We start from the raw sequence: 10991 nt of genomic DNA on the forward strand, positions 1-10991 counted from the left end.
TTGCCAGACACCATAATCCCTTAAGGGGTGGCCATTTGACTTTGAGTTATTTGTTTTAAGGGGAGGGGCACTAACCCATCACCAACCTACTTGACACGTAGGGAGCACGTATGGTTTGGTTGTTTGGTTACCACCCAGCGTTGTAAATGGAAAATCTGTCAAAATCTCAAGATGACGCATTTCATGAGATGTATGTCATTTCAGCCAGTTTTTGCTTTTGTACAGCCATTTTTTTTTTTTTTTTTTTTTTGTAGCATCTGTTACAGAGTTTTTGTTATTATTCATTCAATTTTTTACTCATGTCACCTGCAAATGGGGTTTGTAAATTAAAATTACTACCAAATATTGGACTTTGCCTAATAAACTTTGAGATTTAATGACTCATTATTCCTGCCAAAGTGAAATAAGGTGGAGCAGCCTGAGATTCGAACAAAGGTTTCTCCAGTTCGACCCGCACTCCTCCGATAGGCTTCTTTAAAAAAAAAAAACATCCCTACGTGTCAAGTGGGGTTGGTGGAGGATTAGTGCCCCTCCCTGTAAAACAATTAACTCTGAGCCCTTGGCCACCCCGTTTGGGATACATGGCGTCTGGCAATGGATGGATGGATGGATGGATTATTCCTGCAATTTGTCAGTTAAATGTGGGTTTACTATATTGTCCACATGTACGATTTTTATTTCATCACTGTACTGTACTTTGTTATGTAGTTTTGTACTTCTATGTACAATGCAGGTTTGACATTTCCAGCACAGGCGTTCTTTGCAGGTTTTCATCATAGTGTTGTAAGAGAGCCTTAGCTGAACAAACCCATCTGTACTGTATGGCGTGTACAGTATTTTAGTATGATCTTTAATATTTTTTTTTAGTAAAACTTTGATATAAACTTGAACCATCGACACTGTAATTTAGGTTTTCTTTCAGGTATTGCACTTGAAATAAGAGTACGGGATTGGAGTGCATTTATGAGACAATGCCAAGACAAACAGCGAAAAACGAGGACGATTCTGGGTCTGATTGGGACAGCATGTCAGAAATTGGTCCTCCACCCAGCAAACAGCCAGTGGGAAACAGCACAGATAGATCTCCCCGTGAGTTCTTGTATCATCCCCTTCATATCTGTTAACAAATTTATGTTCACAGTTGGGGAAGGTTTGTATTCTTCCAACTGCTTCCTCCACTGTCTGTGTTTTGCATCTTCTTCAATCAGTAGTGTAAATTTTTTTGCTGTAACCAATCTTCCAATGATTTCTTCATCTTCCTCGTCCTACTGATGCCTTTAAATATGTTTATGTTAAGAATATGGCGGTAGAAGTTAAGATTGCTGACACATATTGTCCTATCCGTCAGTCTTACATCATGTTCACTCATGCCATTTATTCATTTATTTTCATTGTAAAGAGTGCCCTTACATTGATAATGATAGATACAATCCAATCACCTTTTCATCCCTTGGACATACTTTTTATTTTGTTCTAATTAGCACAGGACAGTGTTATTCAGCTTACAAGAGAATTTGTGAGTTGAAATGTAATTATCGTATGGTATATCTTGTAACGTACCAGTACGATGTACTGTATTAGTTATACTGTATATCTGTTACATCAATTAAACTAGCTTTTGTTTCATGTTTCAAGTGAGAACAAATATGAAAATCGTTATAAAATAGAGTAATAAATTGATTCAGTATATCTGGAAATTAAGGGATCAATATGGACTAACGAACAGGATAATGAGAGCCTAGTTAACTGTTACTCCCGGGTCTTTCTGATTTTAACTTAATTTTTCTTCCAGATCAGCCTGTTCCAGTTCCTCATAAGCTTAAGTCCATGACATTTGTAGATCCTCATATGGACAAGACTCAGGCCAAGGACAACCCACCCTATGATTTCAAGTAAGTGGAGAGGTACAGGGGAAACCTTTATGTATTGTAGAAATCTCAAGGTACCATTATGGACACTAGCACCAAAATATGTCAGTGCAATATGGGTGTGATACCATAGAATAAAATACTATTTGATACAGTACTTTTATCAAGACAATTCCCTGCATATTAGACAGATCACAAGTAATAGATGATTTGGCAGTTATCGACCATCAGGAGTACCATTGTGTGTGAGGACAGAACTGCAGTGTATTCTTCAATCTATGTCATAAGATTTAATGCATATTGTGCAGTGATATTTATGGAGCTAGTGAACAGTACATTGTATAGAGTGTGATTGTTTTAAATGCTCCTCCTGCTCTGTTTCCCAGTAAATTCCCCCCAGAAGTACATGTTAAAGTTCAGCCGTTATCTGCAAAGCTGACTATCAGTTTCCCCCAGTCTGCTGTACTGGTTGTATGAAAAAAATAAAAAAATAATGTACTGGGAAACAACCTTGATGTGTACTGATGACCTACTGTACATATTTACACTGTTTCTATTTGAATGGTAATGGCTAGTCCTGTATTACTTCAGTTAAGGTTAGGGACCTATAATTTACAGTATGATATATTGCCAAATAGATTAGACAGCTTGTAACGAGGGCTTAAGCATTACCCCCTTTTTATACGTCAGGACCTTAGGCTGGAACTCAAGATTATTGGGGTACTGGAGTAAGTTTGATTTTTCTTTTTTTTTTCCCCTTTGCAGACCAGAAGTTTCCAGTCCCCACAGATCAGACCCTCCTGTCAAGCCTGGGAAGGGTAGTAAGGGAAGGACGTATGACCCTCGACACGCCTCTGCCAAACATGTGACTTTTGAGGCTAACGACACTGGTAGTCAAAGTTGGTATTGGTTGATGTGTAATCCCTTTAATCTATGTGATGTCCTTGTAAGTTTATTCTTGTTGCTACCAGAGGATTTGATTCAGGTTAGGAATGGCCTCTCATATTACAGGGGTTGATTAATGCTGTATCTAACCCTTCCAGTTCAAAAAAGTATCTCCAAAGATGAATAAAGTTACAGTATCAGGAAGTAGCAGGAATATGGAAAAGGCTGTCACAAGCTCATTGGGTTGATAAAATATATCTTTGTTAAGTATAATTCATCTGTTTTACCATAAAGATCACAGTGAATAACAGAATAATTGCTTGCTACAATTCTGTTATTATGTATAAAGCTGATTTGCCAGTTCCTCTAAGTTTCAGTTCCAAATGTATGAAATAAATCCATAACATGGTTGGGACTATTTGAATCATCTGACGTGTGTGTATTACCTTATTTTGTAACAGATAAGTGGTCTGGTCAAGGGGATGGTGGAGGCCAAGACAGTGACTCTGAGGACCCACTTTACTCCACAGTAAAGCCCAGGAGCAGCAGACAAAAAGGAGGAACAAAAAGGCCGTCTGAACAGAGTGCTAACACCACACCACAGGTCACCAATCCCAATCCTAAGAAGTTACCCTGTCTCAAAGTACCAGGATCAAAGAAACGATTGGAAGGCGTTGATAATGCTGGCTATGAAGGTAAGTTGATAATTTGTGGAGTGCCATAAGTAGTTGTCTCTCTGTTGGGGTACCCGGTAGATATTCAGCCGTCCAGATACGTGATCATATCGTATGCTCATCAAGCTCTGTTTAACTGAACTGTCACTCACATACCAAATTTGTTACAGTATCAGTAGAGAATTTGGAGCTCTCATCCTTCAAAATAGTCATCTTTAGGATGTCTAATGAATATCTATACTGGTATGATTTAAGATGTTCAGTGATGGTAGAGAGCATTCAGTGTGTCATATGCTTACACTGAGTAAACTATATAAAAATTACAGGAAATGTATGAAGAAATCTCATTAGATATTTGTGCCTAATTCCTTCTTATGTTTCTATCCATAACTGTAGAGTTTTAGGATCCATTCTTGACACATCCCATTTTTCCATTTCTGTATGCTGCAGTTCTCGGCCAGGATAACTCCATTCTTGGTATATTTTTGTATGATGCAGTTTGCATGGGTGTTTAGCATCATTTTATGAAGGATCTGTTTACTGAGGTAATACAGATATTCTGCTTCAGCTGCCTGCTTGATTAAAGCAAGTATTTTACCCCATGTGTCTTGGAGGCATATTTTCATGGGCTGAGAAAGATTATTAGCATTTCTTCTTCATTGCTTTATTTTGCATACTGCAATATTATATTCTCTTCTTTGTTAATATGAATTGTACTGTGATGAGAAAGGGATAGATTTAGGTGGTTTGGGCATTTGGCAGGGATGGAAGTTGACAACTGATAAGGGACTGAATAGAGTCCGTTAGAGATTAAATAGCGTGGAGGGCTGCCATCAGATGACTAAGGCCAATGCATTAAAAGATGTTGGAGCCTTTATTAATGAGATGAAATGAAGCAATGGATAATTTTGATAAGTAATACCAGAGAATATTAATGCGCCATATGTAGAAAACCACCTTCCAGCCTGTGAAAATACAGCCTTTGGTTTTACTTGAATTACATGCATGATTTACAGTAGATCCTTTATTTACAGAACTGTTGAAGGCAAAGGCATTCATACTTAAAAAAGTATTAAATCATGAGTTCATTGATGGAACAGTCTCAGCTGTCATATAAAATACTGTACATGCTATGGAGCATAGGATATTTTGTTTTTCCTTGTCTCTCAATGAAACTTCAGTATACGATACTAATTGTTATCGGTATGTACGGTATGAATTAAGAGGTCATCAGAGTTTGTCATCACAGTACGTGTCCTTTTATCAAATGGTGACAATAAATTGGATGTTTGTTAAATTAAGGATCTGCTGCATCTTTTAAAACCCTTTTGTAGCATTATAGAAATTATATGCTGTGTAGCTCTTGTTTTTATCATTGTAACATTTATTTTTTAGTTAAGTATTATGTACTGATAAGAACAGTGTTGTACTTAGTGTAATGTAATATCAGTTAATCATTCTCTTTTAGAATTTACTAAATGGAAATCCCCTATCAAAACAAGGAGTGCTTGGTGTTTGAAATAGTTTAGAACTCTGTGATCCATGTCTGTATCAGTATGAGTTCCGATATTTAGTTAGGTCGGTGGCTGCTTTAACAGTTTAAAGAAACACTAAGTGCTGATGTAGTTATTCTCCATTTCACCACCAGAAGTTGCAGAATAACAGGTAAAGTTTTCATGTTGCTAACAACAGTGACTGGAAAACAACAATTACAGCACAGAGACTCCAGTGTTTCTAAGTTCTATTGCCATTATTTATTGAACGCTGTATTGTTTCTTAGATTCTGGCATTTTTCTCAGCAAGTGCTATCTTTGTTTAAGTCTTACAGTCAAGTGATGTATTTCATTTAGTTTATTCTTCCAGCCTTTGGATGATTTTATTCATCGTAGGTAGGACGTGTATTAATGACAGGGTTAATGAAGGCTATATCTACCCTTTTCATTGTGAAAGTGTCTCCCAGGTTGAATAAAACTGTCTGAGGGGAATAAGATTAAAATATACAGTACATCATTAGCTTGAAGGGGTTAGAAGTGTGCAGTGTTGAAATGAAAGACATCTTTTTCTCTTTTTGTAGTTTATTCTTGCTACTACCAGGTATTTCATTCAGTTTAGGGACGATCTGTAGCTGTGAACCCTTCCAGTTCAAGAAGCATGCTCTGAGATATAAAAAATACTCTGAAAATATCAAGGATGAAATAATAACTACTGTACTGTACATTGTCAGACTGAAGGAGTTAATGGCACTGAACACTAATGTCTCTAGAATCTCCACACTGCCTCATTTCAGAAGATGACCAACCAGTACAAACAGACAGCGGTGTACAGGCCAACCCCAGTGTGAATTCAGTTCGTGTACCGGTCATCCAGCCACAGACAGAAGCATTGCCAAGGGAGGATGAGCTGATGATGAGAGAATATGAGGCCCACTTGGCACGCAACTCTGACAACCGACGCAGAGACAGCAGAGAATGGTGAGTTGACACTTTCAGCCCAAGGATGTCATTTTCTATATTTTCCATCTCCTGCCAGATTTACTTAGCTCTGGAGAGACTCTTTGAACTGGGGGTATATGGTAACTGTGGCCTTGATAAAACCCCTTAGAATATGGGAGGCCCTTTCTAAAGTGAATAAAATTATGAGGATGGCTTACTGGTGAGTTTGTAAATGGTAATGGTAATACCCAGTCCCATATGGTATTAACTACCCCTTGTGAGATGTAAGAATCCAAGGTTGCAGTGTAACTTTACTAAATATAAGTTATTAGTACCGGTACTTTTATTAACAGGCTTAGTTTATTGGCTAGTGAGCTTTTTTGTATGTGATTTGCATTTTTTTTTTTTTTTTAATAAAAATGCTGTAGTGTGACATTGTAGATGCTGTTTTTATTTATAGCTTGAAATTATACAGTACTTAAGAGAGTTCATTTTAGGATGTTTTGAGGGCTTATACAATCCTGTAATTTTATCACTGCTATGTTTATTTCCAGCTCACCCCCTCTCATTATGGCAGTGGGAGGGACATCATTTGATTCATTTGGCAAAAATTCAGTGGTGGCTGTGAATCGTGCAATGGCAGAAAGCTTTGCAGTCATCACATTCCCCTTTACTTGTCTCTCACTGTTCCTACACCACTTCTTGAGGTAAGTAATGAGAGTGATAGCGGAACTTTGGTGTAGAGAAGAGTTATGCAGTTTTATATAGATAGAGAATAATGAAGAAGGAAGAAAAATTTACATGTAAAGACAGAGTAACCTGAAGACAGTATGGCAAAGCCACCCCTCATCTGAAGTTACCAAGGAGGTACGGTACCATGTTAAGGCATTGTAAATGATGATGGTGATGAATAGGAGGAGGCTGCAAAAGTGTCATGGGAGATGTGTTCGTGAAATAAGTTGAACAAATAACACAAAATGAAGGTACCTTAGTTATGAACGTATTTGGAATGTAGATGAAACGTGTTTCAGTAAAAAATGCATGGTAATTATGTAATCTTACCAGATGGAGTTGGTAACAGTGATCATGTGAGAAAAATTTATAACAGTCCCTGTAACTGATCATGTTTAAATTTACTGTTATCAAATACTGTATTACATTCTTTTACAGTAATGACTTGTATATGTTGACTTCATGTATACACTAATATGATTACAGTTTTTGTTAGTGAATCCCTGCTATAACAGTACTGTACCAGTATAATTACTATGTACAGTACCTTTTTGCCTTTAAGTACCCTGAATTTCAGTAACTCGTTTTCAGGTTCCTGCTTCAAGGCGTATTACGACCCTTGATGGTGGACCCCCTGACTCTAGTGGTAGAGTTTTTGGTACGACCACTGGTGGCTGGGGTGGTGCGGCCATTGTTAGCAAGTGTTAATGTGGCTGCTACAAGTCTCTCAGACACATTCTTGGTCTGTGTACGTCCAGTTACAGCCATTTTGAATTCCTTCAGGCTGGTGGAGGTCAACTACACCCGCAGGTATTCAGTTGAGGAGATATGAAATAGGGAGAGGAAGGAGAGTAGTGAAGTAGTTGGGAGGAAGAGGAAGGAGAGTAGTGTGGTGGTTGGGAGTGAGAGGGAAGAGAGTAGTGTAGTAATTGAGAGGAAGAGGAAGGAGAGTAGAACAGTGGATGGGAAAGAGAGGGAAGAGAGTAGTGTAGTAGTTGGGAGGAGGAGGAAGAAGAGTAGTGTGGTGGTTAAGAGGAGGAATAGTAGATCATTAATGATATGGGAAGATTGGAATGTGGAGTGCCTGTGGGAAAGAAGGTCACAGTGGGATAAAGGAGTGTGGTTGATTCAAGATAAGGCTCTGTGGAGGGCTGCTTGTTATGAGTACCCAAGATGAAAAGGTTTTGGCTACAGAGACTAACTCATTCTTGAGTGAAGCATTTGTTGGGTACCGTATTGGCTGGATTAGATTACATGTTGATTAGGTAATAAAGTCAGTACTGTTTTTTATGCTGTCTTTCCTTCAGGAAATGCGTGGACAAAGCATATCCATGGCAGAAACATCATTAGGCCACTTGGTCACTTTGTGCTTTCTTCTCTCTCACATGCCCTTCCTCATTAATCCTTTTATCTGTTCATTGGTACCACATATCGGGTGATCTTGATAAAAAGACCACACGAACCTAACCTGATGCCACTGCAGTCGTTCATTCCAATTTCCTCCAACCTCCTGAATTTATCCTACTGTACTCCTCCTCTATCTTATTTGTTTTAACCCTTAAGCCTCAGCAGATGACATTTATTTACCTTGCCTAATACCAGACAATTTTACTTGATGCTGAGAAGTACCCAAGGGCTAAGTGTTAAGAAACTATCAAAATTTAAACTTTAAACCACTGTGATTACACCTATTGTTCTCTGGCTTATGACAGAATTTTTGACGTACTGCTGAAAAAACATCCTAAGGTGTGAGAATCATCCCTCTGTCCCTCATTCCATCTCAGTTCATGCAGGTGTTTTAACTAATTGCATGATTAAATTTTCAACACAAATCAAGTTAGTGAGGAGAGTATAAACGGAACAACGAAATATCTCGGCAAATCATATCCTGAATGTCATGAACCAAATTCTTCTAGTCATAATCTTTCTTGTTTGTTGTGAGGTTTGTGGTAGACTTTCATGACAGAAGTTTGTCACGGGTGCTTTATTCTTGTAAGAATTATGATTAGTGGCCATGAATATGTGCCATAACCGTATGTAGCTACTTAAGTAACTGGATAGTGAAGTAGTGCCCCTTTTTGCAATTTTATACTGCTCTTTGTATATTTTGAAGAGATCTCTGAGTATAATATTGAAATGTAATAGTAGTACAGTACGAAGACAATAATGTGTGGTAGTAAATTAAGTATATATGATTACAGATGTATGCATGCACAATTTATTTTTAGTACAATAGCATATAGCACAATGTATGTAAAATGAAACAGCTGGTTTGTAGAAGATATTGTCTGGTAAAATATGGCATGTAGAGAGTGTGTATGAAGTATAGTATGGTATATTTATCTTGTAAAACTGTGCAGCTGTTTATAATGGTAAGTACGTACTATGGTACATTTACAGACACAGTTCCTGATACAATTTATGATAAATAATGAGACTGGCCAAAGGCTTTCAAAACTATGCAGTCTGTGGAGACCAACACACATTTTGGAGTATTTTCTAAGTTTCATAATCATTTGACAAAAAAAACAGATGAGTGATTCTGTTGTTCACAATTGTACGAGCCGTATGCTAAGTTACTATGGTCAGTTTGTTTTCACCTAATTGCACTGGGTTACTTCCAATATTTAAACTGGGTTCTGCCTTAATATATGATTGGGTTACATTACATTGAAAATGATTAACATCAGTCATATAAAAAAGGCAGAGATTGTAGCAGTCATATCAGGGAAATCTGTGATTATATAATGAAAAATGATGCTTCATAGGAGATCGTAGTCTTCGTATGAGTGGCAATGGTGATTGTGCATTGGAAAAGGGTGCTAAAAATGTTAAAATCGTGTATAAGTGAACGGTTATATAACAGCTGATCGTAAAATGAGAGTAACCCGTACTAAGTCAGGGTTGCATGAGATTTGATGAGCCATAGTTTTGAGGAATGAGTTGCCTTCGTTACTCGTTATATTGACTCTCCAGTCTGACAGCACTTAAGTATCATCTAAGGCAAAAGGGGTGAGAGATCTTTGCCAAGTCAAACCCTTTGTAATGTTGTGTATTCTAATCATGCAGTATAGTAAATCGTTGTTTCTGTCAGGTGGAGTGGGAGTAAAGATTTACAGTATGGTGGGTTGTAATGCATTGTCTCAGTTGTCTTGCTCCCTTATGAGAAGGAAAGTAGTTAGGGCACTGAGACCAATAAAATTAAATAGGAATTTAAATGTGGGGGTAGAGAAGACATTACATGACAGTATACCTATTCTAACCGACATAATTATATCCTAGTAGTAAAGAATAAATGGTACTTAAAGGGTAGACATCAGGAGTAAGAGGTGTTATATCATGCTACCTCATAAGTGCCAGTGGAGTGATGTGTAGGGATAGATAGATAAACAAATGAACCTTTGATGAATGTTATACAGTGACTGATGTAATGGGAAAAAGTGAAGAGAAATATGTTGAGATGATTCAGTCATTTGAAGCAGATGGAGAATTTGTTTAAGGGAGTGTATGTGAGTAGAGTGGTTGGCAGGAGAAGGGAGTGGAGGGGAAGACATAGATGACAAAATAGATATGCTAAGAGAGTTTGGGTAGGAGAGTTGTTTGTTGTTGGAGGAGGGGTTCCTGTTGAGGAGGGAAAGGAATCTCATTGGATCATTTTGTTAATGCCGCATCTCAGAGAATACAACGATAGTCAATAACTATTGTAGCTAATATAAATAAGTAATGAAAACCTATTATATGAAACCTGAAATGCTTTCCAGTAAAGTGTTTGCCGTAAAAGTGATGTGCATGCCGTGAAAGTGTTTAACAGTGAAAGTGATGTGTATTCCATGAAAATATTTTGCGGTATAAGTGATGTGGATTCCATGGAAAGATTTTGCAGTACTGGTATAGGTGATACATTAGCAACAAGTTATGCAGCAATATAAACCATACGATATCCATTTGTGAAGCTGGAAGAAATGCTTGAAAAGCAAGAATAACTACAGTACATGGCGGTACAAATTTATATGATAAAATGTAAATAGGGCATTTTACTGACAAGCACACTTCTTTTATAATAATTGTGGTTTTGGTCGTTTTTTTGCTGAGAGTCACGTTTTGTTATGTTGAGTATATAACTGTGAGATTGCCGCACTTGCATTTTTATTTGAAGTGGTACGTTTCATTTATAATAAGTAACAGTTAAGTCTCAGATCTAGTCACCTTTAATTTTAAGAAGTTACAGTACACTGATTGTGTTGTTTAAGTCTGTATGTGGTTCAAGCCTTATATGGTACAGTACTCTATATTTAAAATTTATTGTAATGCACACATGTACCTTCCTCAGAATGCAGCCGTCCATAAGTATAAGGTACAAAAAAAAAAAAAAATACAGTGTGGAAGAGTAGATCAGGGTT

General features: G+C 37.4%; 1 protein-coding gene across 1 annotated transcript; it reads left to right on the forward strand.

Annotated features, from left to right (window-relative positions):
• Nucleotides 1-971: 971 nt before the first annotated feature.
• LOC145413287 (uncharacterized) lies at nucleotides 972-7423 on the forward strand. Its single transcript, XM_080283016.1, has 7 exons — nucleotides 972-1089; nucleotides 1793-1892; nucleotides 2634-2767; nucleotides 3215-3448; nucleotides 5715-5898; nucleotides 6414-6566; nucleotides 7183-7423. The coding sequence occupies exons 1-7, from the start codon at nucleotides 972-974 to the stop codon at nucleotides 7421-7423; spliced, it is 1164 nt and encodes a 387-aa protein (XP_080139142.1).
• The last annotated feature ends 3568 nt before the right edge of the window (nucleotides 7424-10991 follow it).

Source organism: Coenobita brevimanus, chromosome 95, assembly GCF_032717465.1.
Source record: "Coenobita brevimanus isolate Jiangsu-jjx chromosome 95, ASM3271746v2, whole genome shotgun sequence".
NCBI classification, from domain to species: Eukaryota; Metazoa; Arthropoda; class Malacostraca; order Decapoda; family Coenobitidae; genus Coenobita; species Coenobita brevimanus.